The sequence below is a fragment of the Atractosteus spatula genome, chromosome 15 (assembly GCF_055471065.1).
Source record: "Atractosteus spatula isolate fAtrSpa1 chromosome 15, fAtrSpa1.hap1, whole genome shotgun sequence".
Classification (NCBI taxonomy): domain Eukaryota; kingdom Metazoa; phylum Chordata; class Actinopteri; order Semionotiformes; family Lepisosteidae; genus Atractosteus; species Atractosteus spatula.
Genome location: NC_142720.1, coordinates 23,644,353 through 23,662,186, shown reverse-complemented (window position 1 = coordinate 23,662,186; position 17,834 = coordinate 23,644,353). Strand labels below are relative to the sequence as shown.

The following is a 17,834-nucleotide window of genomic DNA, read 5'->3' as shown; positions in this document are numbered from 1 at the left end:
ATTATCTATTTTTCACTTTACCTGCTGAATTAAACCCAAAGCTTATTTGCATTAAACAGCTTTCTAATTGATGATTTCATTTACAGCCTTAACAAGTGACATTTAGAATTGCCATGAAAAATTAATCCAATGTACATTACAATTAAAGTATCTATCTTTTAAACTCATTTAACCTTTTCCATTCAATAAAGCGATGCCTGGTTAAAAAAGAAACATCCATGGTTATTATAAAAGGAAAAAATGTTCCTAAGCTAAGTGACATTACAGGGGTGAATGATTTGAACTTATCGTTTCATCTGGGAGTTTTAATAACTGCAATAGAAAACCCTGTCGGGGGGGAGGAGGCACGGGTGTGAGCTTAGCGAGAACCGAAAATTAACGCGAAAAGTAGGGGGGGGAACAGAACAAAAAGGAAAGGAAAAATGCGCCGCTGTGCACCGCGATATCCAGGCTGGACTCACCCTGTCTAGCAGGGTCCAGCCTGGGAAAGAACCGCTTAGCACAGCGGTAACCAGACTGGATTTACTCTATTGAACGGGCTCCAGTCTGGGAGATGCACGGCGGGAGACCCGAAAAGAAAACGACAGCCCTACGGTCAGTCACAATCCCCTCCGGGCCTGTGGCTGGAGGGCCCTCCCCTTGCGGGGGTCCGCTCGTCACTCCGGGGGGAGGAGCTCAGTCTTAAAGGGCCCCGCAGCTGCGGCTCGTCCCTAATCAGCCAGGACAGCCGGGGCTGCTGCGGCAACGTCCTTAATCCAGGGCTCCGCCTCCACCCCGAACACGCCCCCCCCGCGTAACGCCGCGACTAGTTTCGGACACTGAGCGTTCAGGTAAGAATTTCAATTTCAAGCACTGTTTTTTGTTGCTTGAGATCAGGTAATTTTACTGTTCAATAGTAGACAACTATTGATACAGAGCTTTGGATACAGTAAACCATTTTGCTATAGTGGTATTTGTACGTTACACCAACAACGTACAAATTTATTGCCTATAGAAATTAATACATGTGAAATGGAGTGTGAATGGGTGCCTTGAGCTGTCTAATGGGTAGTCCTGCACTGGATTGCTTGATCATCTGCCTTTAACAATTTCTTTTCTATTCTCTACTTAGCAAGGTATCAATCTGACACTTTTTAATCCTCCTGGGAATCATACAACAATCCAGTGACACATTTCAACCAGCATTTTTCATTTTTCAGCCTTTTGCCCAGCTATATCCTGGGTTTTGCCCTTTGTGGTAATCCTCATATCGAACAAGAGCTGGACAAGCTGACGAAACCAGCAGATGGATCAGAGGATGGGTTGGATACACTCCACATCCAGGCAGTTTAGACAGGGCACCCAGAGTAAAACGCTGATGCAAATGAGGAAAACCAAAACAGTTGACTTGACTGATTTCAGTCTACCTACTGAGCCATGAAAAACACAGCAAGATGGAAATTGCTGGACCTAAGTCCAGTACTTGTTGGCTCACTGTTTAGGCAGTATCTAAGGTTAAAGACATCTTGTAAAACATTTAATCATCCAATCACCATCAGGCTGAGGTGATGTGGAAAGATGAGCTCAGAATTAAAGATACCTTTCTTTTTAACCTTTGAAAATCTGAGTGTTCATGAGATGGAATGATTTTTTTTTTGTACAAAAATGTAATAAAAACACCCCTACTGCACAGATTGCTATCCAAAGGAGAGATTGGCTTAATATATATTAAACTTCAAAATATAGTGCATCTGTGAGTAACCATTGCTGACTTAGCCTAAAGTAGCTAACAATGTTAGATGTGTTTATAAATAAGCAAGTCATAGTGCTCTCTTCTTTCCAGAAAAAAGAATGTAATTTATTTGAATTCCTTTTTCTCCTGATGTTTCAAAAACTAGGTTTGTTATGTGAAATAAATAAAGCCAAAGGCATAATTTGCTTTAATGATGCTGGAAGTGAATGAGTCGGAGAGAAGCAAAATAACAAAACCATTAAGAGAGTCATAAACTCCCAAAAATAAAGTACAGAGTTTGACTGCAAATGACACGTAATGTGTTTAAAATTGTTCCAGTGTAGTCTTGTGCATTGATTGGTGTTAAAAGGTAAATGTATTGCTTGAAAATAAATTGCTACAGTAGAAATTCCTTTTTAACAGCATTGCAAGCCTTTTCAACAAAACATTGTAGATATCCCAATGCTGGTGTAATGTGACACATGGTATTATTCTCAAGAGCTTCAGCAGCTGTTTTTAAGTGACACTCAAAGGTGAAAGCAGTACTTTTTCTCACATAACTGGAGATGTTTCACCTTCAGTTACATTGAAAATCTGGTCACATTCTCTCAAGAGCCTTAGGATAGCTTTATCTGGTTGTCAACTTTAAGGTTACATTACTTTGTGTTTTTGTGGCTGCATTCTGCATTACAGGACCCTGAAAAAAGAAAAAAAAATGAACTGTATTTAAACACATGTAGTCTCAAATGCCCCTACATGCAAAGTAAATAGGTGTAACCCATTATCTCTTTCTGAAGTGCACACATCTCTTTTAAATACATTGTGTTTACTGACAAAACTGCCTGCATTTTTTGAAGTCTTGTGTAATTCAAAACACACACTGTGTAACAACAGTGTTCAAAATGCAATTAAACTAGTTTCCAGTGATGCTAGTTCTTGCTGTCAAAGTTATAATATCGTTTAGAAGTAAATTAAATAAAGCAGTATGGTGTGCTTGCAGTTTTTCATCCCTAATAGGAAGTAAATACTGTAGGTTATGCTGTAGAGAAATTGCAAATTAAATGTAACGTCCATAAAGTTGTTCCTTATGATTTTGATGAACCTGCAGAGATCTAAACTATAAAAAGGGATCTTGTCACTACGGAATAATAATGAAAGTTTCTTATAGAATGTGCTATGTACAATAAATGGATAATCTGTTAAATAAAAACAGGTAAACAGTGGACCTACATTCTGCACATGATTGTCTTCATCTTGGCAAGTGTACTGTAGTTCAGCCTATAAAATATTTGAATGAAACATTAACATATTAGAAACTACATGGTAAACACAGTTGAAAAAAAATGCAGATGGTTTTAACTGCATTCTAAGACATATCTCAATGTAGACAGGAAGTCAATGTCCAGATGTCTCCTGCATACGTCATTACACACATTAGGTGTTCACACTGAAGATAGCATTCTGTCATATTCATTTCCTAGTAACACGAGGTTTCAACATCCCCACACATTAAGGAACTTAAAGGTAAATTTGAAATCATTGAACTGTGCCAATACCAGGTATTAAAATGTTTCTCCTGTGATTAAAACCAAGTGAAAACATACTTTTCTTAGTGTTAGTCTAACTAGTATTGTGTATTAATTGGTGTTAATAGGTAAATGTATTGTTTAAAAATATATTTTCACAGTAGAAATTCCTTTACGATGACATAGTCACCATACAAATACTGTGTATTAAATTAAAGTGTACATCCCCACTACTTTTATAATTAAATATAGAATTTACGATTGTATTACAAATATTGTCATTTTAAACACATTTATTGTGTGGTATTACAAAGCTATGCTGCTTGAGTTAAAACAGTATTTACTTATTTATCTACTAAATTCTGTTTAGCCTTTTTACCCAGAAAAGTTAAAACCATAACTCAAAGGTAAAGTCAGATTTACTCCATTCAAACTGGGTGGTATAGCAGTTAAAATCCAAAATCTTACTGACTGTAAAATATTCCCTGTAAAATAAAACTCTAACTGCATAATTGCGCTTTACCCGTTCTTGCATAAACATACTGTAGGTATTTTCACGGAAATTTTTGCTCAACCCTTAGCAAAGTTACGCCAACTGTTTCTGCCCACAACCGATCCTGCTTTTGATGAGTTCTTAACCTTTTCATTTTCCTTCCACTTGTTCAGTGTTAATGAGAGATATTCATATGACACAGTTGTCCTCCACACACACAAGAACATTCAGATCCCCCAGGCTCATCCTGTATAGGTCTGTGACGACAGCCTCACTCCCTCGGTTTCTCCAGTTTAAATCCCTGCAAAGCAGGAACAAGCCCTGGCAGCATTAAACCACTTAACTGCTAAATACCTTTAGTATTACATCTGGATACTATACAGAGTTCAAGGTACTAAGCTGTTTGATCATAACATTCAAATATTTTGACAAAACGAAAAATAAAGTTTCATTCGTTATGAAAATACACATTCAGCAACTGGACTCTGGTCTATTAGCATGGAAAATCAGTATTTCGTTTGGACTGTCTGGCTTGGTCCCCTGTGTTTGTGCCCAAGATACAGTACAAGTCCATGGACTTACGTTCGGAAAGTATGGCAGACCTGCTAATAAATAAAACTGTCGTTACAGCCAGCCTGTCACTATAGGCTTCTATACTACTCCTAATTATCTAGCAGCTAACTTACAAGTAAAACCCCACAGAAGCTCAGCAGGTGTGAGCCTGGTCAGTACCTGGATGTGAGACTCCCAGGAAAGCGAAGGTTGCTGCTGGAAGAGGTGTTAGTGAAGCCAGCAAAGGGTGCTCACATTGCGTTCTGCCAGGGTCCCTATGCCCCAAAATATTGATGGGAACACTTTACTGTAAAAAAAAAAGGGCATTGTTCATAAAGATTAGGGGTGTTACCCCAGTGTCCTGATGAAATTACCCCCTTGATTTTACAAATCATGGCCTCTTAATAATCCCCATCTATGAACTAGCTTCATCACTCTCTTTTCCTCCCCACTGCACCCTCAATGGTGTTGATGGAGGGGAGTCCATGATGTGCTTTGAGAGGAGTGTCCAGAAATGTGAAATATAAGTGTAAGAATTATTACTTAACCTTTCTGTTTAACAGTGTACCACTACCCTAGGTAGGTACTGTAGGTCCCTACCATCTCCAACACTGGAGGTGGAGGTGATGGGGTCAGCAACACGCTCCGGCTGGCCTGTTACCCCTGGAAGGATTAACCCCCGGTACTCACTGGGAAAGCAGGCCGAGTGGACCTGGGAGCTGTCTGAAAGGAATTAGAGCAAGCTACATCGGTTGACCCTACCTGGGATTGAACCCAGGACCTTCCTGTCAGGAGCTAGACATCCTTGTTGTCTGAGCTACCCTACCTATCCCACATAATAAACAGATAGTTTGACTATGAATCTGGACCCTCTCTCCTTACCAAATCAATGACTCCCTGATACTGATACTATCATAACAGTCAAAACTGTTATGCATCAATTTCCCTACGGGATAAATAAAGTATTATCTATCTATCTAAAACACTGATTCCCCCACCCCAATAATAACCAAGGCCACCAGAGAAATTTTCCCCTGTAAGATTAAAAAATAATGATAAAAGAATTCCACTCTTCCAAGCCGATAGAAAGGTTCTGAGTGCATAAAACATGATTAAGACCATGCTTTGTGAAAAAATACATAATTAAATAGCACCAGGAAAGATGCTTTCAAAAGAAACACAAGAAATAATGAGGTTTAAAAATGATCTGACATTCCCCTTTGTAACCATACATCAGTCTCAATAAGGAAATGTGACACAAAAATCCACACGGACAAATGTATATGTGCACTTCCATTTTGACAGTAGTGGTAGCATTTGCATTTATGGAAAATTTCTCCATACTGTATGTTGATGGTGTTTGCACAAATTGCTGTGTACCTCTTCAGCTGGTAATTCTGTGTTTGACACTGCAGAACGTAATAAAAATAACTGTGTAGGGGATCTAAACAATAACTGTCCAAGCAAAGAGTCATGCAGAGGCTGCAGAGTGCACTTGGTGGAGCTACAAACATCATTAACCACTGAACTGTGATCTCTAATAAAACCCAAATTGCTCACCATGGAGCTGGAAAGTTGCTCCAGACATTCATTAGTTTAATGAAAACAGGGCTCACTTTAGTAGCAGCCCAGTGGAGTTGAATTAAGAATAGTGTTTGTCTGTAGTCAGTGACCATCTGTTCTAGGGCTCACTGCCAGTTGAGAAAAAATGCCAATATTTATGTCAAACAAAAGTCTATGAAATCACATTAGTCGCAACTAAAGAATGCCTAGATAAGCATGCTCAACATTTGTGAACATTTCAAGGTGGAAGGGTTTTGAAGTTGCATTGCCCAAGCAGTTACACTAGAGCCTTTGACGTAGGCATCCGAAACAGAGCTTACAGCAAAGAATTAGGGTAGCTACATTCCCTCACCCAGTATCTTGAGTGATTCTGCATCACAGCTGGAAGGGGTTCTTATAAGCTGTTACACAGCAGCAGGTGAACCAGCACTAAGGAAGGATAGTAGCTTAGATCCTGTCTGGAGGATCTTAACTATGCAGACGACATCCTCCTGCTCACAAATCATTAAAAAAGACATGAAAGGGAAGACAGGCTGAGATGGTCCTAAAGTACTGGAAATACAAGGCTGATATAAACAAGGATGAAGCTAAGACTCTTCAACAACAATGTTCTCAGAGTGTTGTTATGTGGCTCAGGGTGCTGAAAGCTTGGAAAGAGACAAGCTAGAGACCTTCCAGAAAACACAGTATGTGCCTGCAAAACTGCAAAGCTTACTGTCAGTTGTAAAGGATAAGATAGGTTTGCAAAATGCCACCAAAAGCAAACCCAACATAGCCCTATACTGGACACAAGAAGAGAAGCCTAAAGGGCCCTACAGAGACATGAGGAAGAGGAGTCAACAGAGAGATGAAGGGATGCAGCCTCATGTGGAATATCATCATCAGACAGGCTGCAGATCTGCAGCAGTCACATAGTCATGGTTTATGTCATGTAGGCATGAGGAGGACTGAATGAATGTCAGTGAATAGATGAGTAAGGAACTGCATTCTTCCAGGTAACAAGGAGTGGATTGTTTTTACTGGGGACCACAGCTTCACCTTCCAAGTCCCTCAGTTAATGATAATGTTGTTCTAACCAGTTTGCATTTGTTACCTTGTGAATAACATCCGTAAAACAGTAAGAAATTGCCTGGACACTAAACAATGTTGTGGTGCCTAATGTGTAATGGCAAACATTGCAGTTTTCAAAAACATGACTTTGCTATACAAGTGAACTTCAGCTAAGCTTGGATTTTACAATTGATGTCACCGAATGAGATGCCAGAATTGTAGTCTCGGTGACAATCCATTATAAATGAATGTAATAGGATGAGAAAAGGTTTTAGTTTACACACAGCACATGCTGTAGTACTATACACTCCAAAACATGTTTATTTTCTTGTCAAACACAGGTTTAACCTCCCAAAACAAGCATATTTGAAGGTGTATACCTTGAAAATGCCCTTATTGCACTTAACTACATGTAATTGGCCACTGTAGTCAGGGAGCTTCAAATCCATAAACACAATTATAGGTAAACTGTGAATTATGATAACTGTTAACTGTTACACTAATTGGTACAGTATGTCACAGATTATTGTCTTCAGATTTGTCCGATTTCTTTCAGATTTTCACAACTAAATGTTCAATGTTTTTCCACTAGTATCGTGAGAAAATGAGAAAGGTTCAAATGAACGAGAGGCATATGGCCCATATAGTTAGTTTGGTTGGTTGTGAGTAGATGATTTATCCAAGGATATCATCAAGCTATGTCTTGAAAGAAGCCAGGGCACTCAACATTGGCGTGTGTGTGCTGCTTTTTCCTGACACCCACAATCCTGTGTGTAAAAAAGTGGCCTCCATTCTGAGATTTAAATTCCCTTAGTTTCCATCTGTCTTTCGGTTTGTTTGACTAGTGATTCTTAAGAAGTCCATGTGTACAATTTATCAATGTCTATGATGATTTTGGATACCTCAATCAAGTCCTTTCCTTTAAGTATGGAAATGTATCATCTCACTTTTCTGTCGAATGATTACAGAGCTGCCATCTTTTTTGGTAACATTGTGACCACAATTGAAGGTAATATTCTAATTGCCACTAAATGATGTATTACTAGTGCATTTTGCAGTTTTAACATAACATTTCAACTCTCTGGTTCTTTACTTTTAATGATAAATCATGACATTTGGATATATTATACTGTTTCCTGAAAAGGTCTCAAATTTAAAAATTACATATTAACAAACACATAGGACTTTTAAATTGGTAGTCTGCAAACCCAATGATTCACTAAATGTCATCTGCTACTCGTTTTCCCAGTCTTTTTGACAATTTTTTTGAATTATCATCCAATATAAAGTATATGAATTGACATTCTCTATATGCAAATTGAAAAATATACCTTTTTAGAGGTCCTCCTATTTTGGTATCATCTGAACTCGACTAGTTAATTGCAATACCAAAATACAGATCTTTGTTATAATTGAAGGAAGCTAGGTTCCTGGTCAAGATCGTAATTCAATATTTTCTTCACCCCAGTTTAAACATTCGCCTATCTTATTTGTATGCTGTTTTCTATGTACCAGTTCTAAGTTTAAACATATCCGTTGCTCTTAATGCCTACCCCCTGCAAGTTCGGAATTAATTTTTAATGAGGACATTCTGGGAGTTAACTCTACTGTTGCACTGGAATTAACCATGTGACCGTTGGGCCTGTAATTTAGTTGTTTTCTTCCAGGCGTCTGTATAGGCAGTCTAATCTCAGCAATCATTGTGTCTTGTATTTTATATGTTCCTTTGAGAGTTTTTACTTTGCTAACTTTTAGAAGTGTCCTCTTGTTCAATTCCTATGCAAATCTGATTCCATTATGTTGAATGGAAGGACTATTTGAATGTTTAAGTGTTTTTAAATAATTTTAATCCCAAATGTTCTTCTGTTAGCTAGCTAGTTAGCATAAACGTATTTAGGCCTGTACTGCCAGCTACAGTAGGCATTTCACGAAACAAGGAGACATGGTGAACTGGTTTAATTCACTCAGTGGGGTTGATTCAAATGTCCATTTATTCAAATGCATTCACTACATTTTTCGCCTATTCCTACATTTACACTTTGCAGATCATCTATTAGTTGTTTTTCACTTTCCTTCAAACCAGAGTCTTCTAAAACAACTGAATTAATTTCTGCTCTTCCCCTATACATATGTTTAGTTTACACAGAAATCCAACAGCAAGCCAGCTCTGAACCCATGACACAGAATGAAGAGAGTAGGAGGCAGAGAATGCAGTGTATCTGTCTAATCTCACCTACCCCAGAGGCATCTGACATGCAGCATCCACAGTCAGAACACAGTGTATTAAACCAAGGGCTGAAAAACCACAAGTGTGGAAATTAAATTATGTAACTGCAGCTGTTATTCCATTGAAGGAGAAAAATGACAACAACAAGGTAAATGGTGTGAAAGGTGTCTCAGATCATTAGTATCAGTCCTGAAATATAAAAGATTAGGTTTTGAAAATGACATTGCCTATGACATTCTTATTACAAAGTTGAAATTTCACTTTTTACATGTACTGTACTGTGAAACGTAAATTTGTTAAATTTCCCACTCTTTGACCTCCACTGTGCATTTGACTAGGAAAATCTGCAAGCTTTGAAACATGTTTGTAGACAGGTCTTTTCTCTTAGTTTGTTGGATTTTTTCCAGTACTTTATACCTGTAATAATAAGAAAGTTACAATCTTTAAGAACTGTCATTACATTGTGAACTCTTCATATACTGAGGATATACTGAAAAAAAAAATCTTATGCTTTCAAGGTTATAATGGAGTTTAGAAAGGGAAACTGATTTTTGTTGAAACATGCAACGTTTCAACAACTTTTTGTTTAAAAATTCTAAATTACCTTCAGGTTGATATACCCTGAAAAAATCTGTAACACAGAACAAATTTCAGAGCAGGGTCAGCAAATTTCTTAAATGGTAAATTGAAATACATGTACATAGAGTATTAATAATATTTTCGGAATGGACTTTAATCATGTTTGATTACTGCTCCAGAAACTGAGCCAGTTGCAGGCACCAGAAGCAGTAATTCACCGTTAATGCCATGCCTTTTGTAGTTCTGTAAAGTATTAGGGTTTGGGGGCAGCAAGTCGTAAAAAAACAAACCTCTATTTCAGCAGTATTCTACAATATTTCCCGAATTCGGACAAGACTGCAGTGCTTCTCAAATGTTACTTGGAGCCCCAGGGCAGGTAATTGATAGCACTTCAGCTGGAAAATATTGCTTGATTTCCCATTGGGAAGGAACTCATTATTTTTCGCTTCTATCTGGCATCTGACCTCCTGATCATCCTGGAGAACTTTATTAGCCTTTGCATGTATTGGATTTCTTCACAAACCCTAGTGCTCATCCAAGATTTCAAGGAATGGTACACGACAGTGTGAGAAACAACTGGCCGAAGCAATAGGGTCAATGGGTGGAGCACAGTTATGTAAGGCAGTATAAACAGACTGAATGTTCTGAAAAATGTAGAGAGAAGAAGAGAGCATATGTCTGAATGTCTTTAATTAAAACATCATTTAGAAGGAAGGTTTTGCAGACTTTTCTCTCTTATAGATAACTTTTTATTTCCGCTAACCAATGCACCCCTGTGTGCTCCTTAAACATGTACCATTTTGTAAAGTGCTAAAGTTACAGTAAGAGCCATGAACAGAAATCACACAATTAAACAGACGTCCAAATTCTGTTGCCGTTTTGAATTTCTTGCAGTTTAACTTTGTTGGAAAATTGCTGGGACCAAGAGGAAACTCACTGAAGAGATTGCAAGAAGAAACAGGAGCAAAAATGTCCATCCTTGGGAAGGGTTCGATGCGAGATAAAGACAAGGTATGGATGTTAATTGGTAACTCTGTACACTTATGTTTTTCAGAACACATCATTATTTACCTTTCATTAAAGGTGCATGCAGATAAAAGTCATATCATCATTTGCTGGTTCATTTTGGGTTAATCCTGTATTTCCTTTTGAAAAGCCCCATCCAAATGAACCACCTGCTTTGTTGATATTTTAGGATTCTTGCAAAATGTAATTGTAAGGTAGATTGTAGGCATTGCTTAATGTACTTTGATTTAATATTGCTAGCTCTCCCAAACCAACCATAAAAGAAAACAATAGAAAACCTTTTAAAACCAGTAGAAGTATCAGAAGAAAAAAAATGACTTTATAGTGCTGGGAAATATCCCAGTCCCAGTCCAATACTACAACACTTATTAAGGATAACCATTTTGAAATGAATGCTGTAGTCCAAATCTCTATATGCCTTTGTTCAATGACAGTGCAGAACTATTACAAACCATAGACAAATGGAAACATATAACTGCCATGAACTGCCGCAGTAATGGAGTCCTATGGGATGGTTTCTTTACTAATACAGCATTCTGATAATTGGCTGAGACTTCTCTTTCCAAGACAGTGAAGTCCCATAAACATAATAGTATAATGAGCTTAATCACTTACAAACATATCTCATAAGGAGGTACATTTTCAAACTGCAATATAAAGGAAACAAAACCTGGTCCTAGTTATTCCTCCTGTGAATACAACAGAGGGGAAATTATGCAGAAAAAAGTCTACCTTTACTGTAAGTGCATCTTCAAAGTAGCCATTACAATACGAAAACTTGTTCAAAGTAGAGCAAAACAATACCAACCCATGTTTCCTGGATTACGTTTCCCACAATTGACCATGCTTGCTTTAGTAAAGCTGCACATACACATGTGTGATCTGCAATCGGGGGCCTGCCTCAGTGTGCAAGCTACAAGGGAACAAGAAGAGGTTAAAACAGAATGGAAGAAGAATGTGCTGGAAACACTAGAAAAGAAAAGAAAAACATGAAAAAAAACCTTGGTTCTTCTTTCATTTTAGCAGGGAATTAACCTCTACTTGTTCATATAAATAATATACACCTTTGCTGCGGAAGCAATTCATCCTGCTGACCTTGGCTCCCAGGAGTTTCGTCCTTGTCTTAAACTATGGGCAGGATCAGCAGAAAGAACAGTGGAAGAGCCAGGTGGCCCCTGGTAGAGTAAGGGTATTACTTTAAGTCTCCAATTACTCCTGGAGAGAACTACAGAGTGCTTGTTAGTCAAGACCACCTTAACAAACAGTCTTAGTGGAAGACAAGATCACATAGACCAGACAGATGAAAGTTCCCTTTACCTTTAAAGGCTGAAGAAAGTGGATTAATGGGGCCTCGCACAAGCTATTGGTTGTATTGCTGTGCTATGACTTAGGTGCACAAACCTCCCGGTGCAGAATCCTCTACACCGATCTTCACTGCCCTGTTCTTCCTCTGTCTAACCTCTAGGCAGCTGAGCTCAATGGTTTTGGTAGCCCACAGCTTATCAGTAATGGAAATATAACTGGGCATTTTTCTGTCAATTAGGCTTAGTGAAACTAGATACGCACATACACATTAATATTTCCTCAATATTACAAATCTCAAAGTATTGCAGAAATGTTTCAAGCACTTTTCCTAAAAGAGCAGCCTTATAGGAAAATATTAACATAGGAGAGATTTCATTTTTTTTTGTAGAACTGTGTTGAAAGTCTAAATACGTTCCATATTTTTTTCTATTTCCAGTTTTGACATTTGTTTTTTTTTTCAATTTCATGTCCATTATTACAATGTCACCATTTTGCTTGTGACAGGATAATGAAAATATTTAAGAGATGTTAGTGGGGGAGTGGAGCAACTGCACTGTATGCAGGATTAGAGGAAAAAGGGAAAAGACAATGTGCAGAATGGAAATGATGGAATGTGTCTAAGGGCAAGAACTTTTTTGGGCCTTCAATAATTCACTCTGGAGACCTCAAGCACAGTGCCAGTGATTTAGTGTCACCACCTCAGAAAATAATAATGGCATCGGCAACATGAACATGTGTCTATCCAGATGCCAGGACATCAAAGCCTCCATCATTTTATTGCTACAGCATTGACAAAGCAGTTATCTGTGCATATGTGATGTTTTGCCATTGGGAAGACATCCTCGGTGATTGGTGATGATCATTAAGGATGGAAAAGGCATAGAATGCGTGTGTAAACTGAGCTTGCAAGAAGTGTGCTGCTAGTAACTTCACTGCTAAACCACCCACATGTGATCTGGGAATTGTCCTGTGCTAAAAAAACTTCCATTTATATTAGCATGGGGTATCTGGGATCTCCCTTGCAAATGTTGAGGACTATGAACATCTGAGATTATTTTCTCAGTCATTTCTGTGTGTACAGTATATACAAATTTATTGTTTATAGCACCATCATGACTTTGAGAATTCGTTCAGCAGCAGTGCAGAGTTGTAGTTAGGGCTCTGCTCCAGGGTAGAGGCTTGTAGGTTCATAGTCCAGGTGGGATGTTAACTGCTGTACCTTTCAGTAAGGTACTTCACTCAAAGTGCTCTGGGAAGTGCTTCGTTGCCTAAGTGGGTCTCCAAGTGGTCACTGAAAATGAGAACTTGTTCTCAAATGAGGTACCTGGTAAAATAAAGAAAAAAATATCAGCAGTGGTTAACATTGTACAGTATAACAAGGCGTGTACATCCATCTTTCAAAGATGAACAAGTGGCAAGTCTATTTTTCTCTATTAAATGTATTTTTAGCAATGCATTTTAACCATTATATTTAGGGAACTGCTTCATTTTGTTTTCATTCTTCCTTCATTACAGCATTGAGGACTCATGCTGATCACACCAGATTAAACAGAAATAAATGTAGCAAAGCAAATCTGTCACCATGTTTCTTAGGTCATTTTTATATGTATTGGTTTGCAAGGTCTAATTGTTTAATGAGCAGTAAAGTGCAATTTCAGGGCTGTGGCTTTGTATCTTCACTACTATCAGTTTTAGAACATTCCTGGTGGATAATAATCTTCCTACTCTGAAATATTAATCATTCCCATTTTTCCCCTGATTGAATAGTGTACAACACTTGAGTCTGACATTTATGTATTTACAAAATCAATACAACTGTTGAGCTAGAGTTTAATCCTGGCATGGTTTTGCGTGTCTTCAGCAATTTGTGGTTTCTCGGTATCACAAGGTTTTAATCTACTGAGGTATTTTGTTATGAACTTCCCTTCTGATATTCTGACACCATTTAGAGCTCATCATCAATAATTCTTCATATCAGAAAAACTGTATGACTGCTACATGTCTGACATAATAAATGTATGATGTTCAAAACAAGTCATTTATTGCAAGGGACTTGATTTAAAAAGAACATTTCTTTACGGTTTAAGAAGTTTCTCTTTGGGTGCAAAGGCAGCAGGAAAAGCTAAACACAATAGCAAATTTGGAGATACCATTCACAGGCAATTATGTACTGCAGTTTGTCATTACAAGGCAGACAAATTATACACATGAAAAATGTAAATATGTGTATGTTGCAATACCCCAGTTCTTGAATGTGTCTAATTTGTGAGCAATGGATTGTTGAATCTATTAAATGTTTTCAAGGAATGGCATTATGACTAGGCATAAGCAGGGGCTAGACTAAGAACAGTTCTCCAATCGTGGTTTAACTGTGTACAGTACTAATCTTTAAGAACAAACTCTTAAAAAACAACAGCAACAGCATGTTACAAAAAAGGCTGTACAGCAAGGAGGCATTTCCTTAACTTAATTTTAAAGTTTTGGATTGGTGACTTAAAATGCAGTGTCCCATTAGACATAATGATTTTGCTGCATAATGGCTTCAGAATCCCTTCATAACTGCAACACAAGACATAACAATCACATGGATAATGCTTTTATTGGACATGATTTAGGGGAAACTTGGCCAAGTCACTGGGGGTAACACCCATACTCTATTCAGGAAATATCTTGAAATTCTTAATGACCATAGGGAGTTAGAAATCTCATCCAAAGGAATTTTTATTTACAGTATAGTGTCCTCATCACTTTATCAGGGCATTAGGACCCACACGGACAACAGTGTGAGCGCCCCCTACTGGCTCCACTAACACCTCTTCAAGCAGCAGCCTTAGCTTTCCCAGGAGTCTCCCATCCAGGTACTGGCCAGGCTCACATGAGCTGAGATCCAGTGGGCTGCCAGTTATAGGTTGCAGGGTGATATACCGTAGCTGCTGGCTATATGTGCAAACTTAAATTAGGTTCTGCCTTAGCAATGTGCTGAAGTATTCACAGCTTCCATTTTTTCATATTTTTTTTTGCTTTGAATGTGCAGAGCTGGTTGTATATACTGTATAACAAATTATAACATTTAGGTTGATTTAAAGCTAAATAATGTGAAAGCTATACAAGGGTCTAAATATTTATGTAAGGCACCTGTTTCATTTGCTCATGAGGAGCAAGTGGTGTATATCTACCATGTTTCTTCATGTACAGCCATTTGTTTGCAACTTTGCTGAAAACATTAGCAATAAAACAAACATCAGAAGATCTGTCATTTTATAAAATATAATAAAGCCTCCTGCTGTATTTGGATTGAACCACTTCAGAAAACTTTGAAATTCTACCAGAAAGATTGCCCTGATTATGAAACAATACTGCATTTTGCTCACGGATTGACATAAAAAGAAAATTTAAAGCTTTCGAACATGATGCACAACAAATGTTTCACAGTTAAGCCATATTCTTCTCAGGAGATGACATGCTGGCAAGCTTTCAAATTATCCTTCCACATCTGTCTGTTTTTACATCACCTGATAAGTTTGACATTCTCTTAAGAAGGCTTGTTCAGTTTTGCTGTAGTCTGTCTCTGTCTTTTATACACAGTATATACAGTATTTTCAAAATACACAAAACATATATAGTACCGATATATTAAAATTATGTCAATGTGCTATACCTATACATATAAAAAAATACTTAATATCTGAATGTTAACCAAAATGATTTATTTGCATAGAAGGTTATCAGTTAATTTAGTGTCATTGAGGTCTATCATTATTGCATTACATTAGGCTGCATAAGCTGCAATAAAACAGTCAAATTTAACATTTCCTCTGCAAGAGGAGAACACATACAGTAGGTTAGGACTACTTTTTTTGGTGGCTGCAAGTGAAAGACTATTGATCTTGGGATTAAGTCAGTATTCTGGTCACAGGTAAAGATTTATTAGGCCAAACTGTGCAAGATTAAATGCAGAAGACAATATTTACCAAATTTCATTTCAAGTGAAAAGTCTGAGTAGCTGTTTTGACATTGTGAAGTTTTTTTTCTTTCAAAATCAGAAAAGTCTATATATGAAAACAAAAACCTCTGACTTCTAGTGTAGTGCTCTTTGAAAGTGTTGTGGAAATGAATAGATTGAAATCTGAGAGAAACACTACATATTCTTCAGAACACTGGTTCCCTGCAACAAAGTACCCTGTACTCAGAATAGGTTTGCGAACTGATTATTGTTAACTGGACAGAGGACTGTCTTTCATGTCTCCCTTTAGCACAGGTAGTGTGCAGCACAGATTTCAGTGCTCTCTTTGCACGTGATGATTTATAAGGTGCTTGATCTGTGTAGCTTCTCTACTTATTTTAAATGTTTTCTGCTTTACATCACTTATATAAATCTCCCACCTGGTCTTAAACAGCAGCTCCCTTGTTTAAACATTAGGCAGCTTCCCAGTGCTGCCACCCCTTCCTTTCCCATTGCTTTCCTCTCCTTAGACATGATTGTGATGACTCCTAATCAACATTTGATGAACACCCATATCAGACCTTGATTGAGAGTGAGTTAATGCTCCAGGGCTCATTTATGAAGGACAGTTATTCAAATTTAATAGCTTGATTACAGAACAGAGTGAAAGAAAAGGGCATTCTTCTTGAAATGATTGCTTGAGAGAAAGACATAGAAGCTGCATCACTTAACGCTGCAAACACAGTTCTCAGGTCCTTGGCCTGGAAAGCTGGGATAGGGCAGTTTCCTGCATGTTTTTTAAGATTATTGTGATTACCAAAGTGCTTGAAACCATTAACGTGAATCAGGTGCTTTTAAAAAGCAATCCTGGGTCACTGTCATCTCTCACTTTCCAGATTCAAGTAGCATTTCCTAATAATCAAGAGCCTATGTAGGTGTGTGTTACTGATAGAGTACTGTAGCTGTTGTCGTTTTCTACATCAAAGCCCTTAAAGCTTTGATTCTAGAGCTACACCAGTGTAATGAAAGTGAGAGAATCTACACAAGAAGTTAATACAGGCAGCTGTAATTACTGGCTTTCTGTAGAAGGGTTAGCAGTGACCTTCAGCAATCAGTAGACTTTATGAAGGTGACTGCTGGAAGTGGGATGTAATGTGTCTCAGAAGAATCACAAGACAGCAGGGAATTCAAGGCTACCCACAAAGATGTTTTTTAGTTATTTCTACTAGCCTGCAATTTGCAGAAAACTCATTGTTTGTGACAAGACTGGTGTCGATTTAGGAAGTCTTTCCTTTTCAGCGGCAAATGCCATTTAAAACAGTATTTGAAGAACAGATTTGAGAAACCACATTTGTGAGAGGGGGTGTTTTAGTGCTACTTACATTACATTTCACAATTTGTGAACAATAATTTGAATGACATTCCAAAATGTAAATAGTTATGTGGATTGAAAGGCAGCTTTCCCATTCCCAAATTTACTAATCAGTGAAGTACTGTACTAACTCCGTGTTTTGCGTTGAAGAGCCCCAAATCTGCAGAAGACTCTAGTAATTTAGGGGAACCCCCCCCCCCCCCCACTGCAATTCCATATTTATTATGTATGTCTGGATACTTCTAATAATGCAAAAATCAGCTAATTAGTTTGCTTCAACCTATTTTTGTTCACAGGAGGAAGACCTAAGAAAGAGTGGAGAGGCGAAATATGCCCACTTGAATAACGATCTTCACGTTTTAATTGAGGTTTTCGCTCCACCTGGAGAAGCATATTCCCGGATGAGTCATGCCCTGGAGGAGATTAAGAAATTCCTAGTTCCAGTAAGTGAAGCTACAGTCTTTCTTCCATTTGAATTCGAAGGATG

The 17,834-nt window shown here is 37.9% G+C and overlaps 1 protein-coding gene across 1 annotated transcript in view; it reads left to right on the top strand.

The window, feature by feature from the left end:
* khdrbs2 (KH domain containing, RNA binding, signal transduction associated 2) overlaps positions 1 to 17,834 on the top strand; it is a 104,391-nt gene that overhangs the window by 43,631 nt on the left and 42,926 nt on the right. Inside the window, exons 3-4 of the mRNA XM_088933984.1 lie at positions 10,596 to 10,712; positions 17,644 to 17,790. Coding sequence (XP_088790110.1) covers positions 10,596 to 10,712; positions 17,644 to 17,790 — 264 coding nt within the window. The remainder of the gene's footprint in view (positions 1 to 10,595; positions 10,713 to 17,643; positions 17,791 to 17,834) is intronic.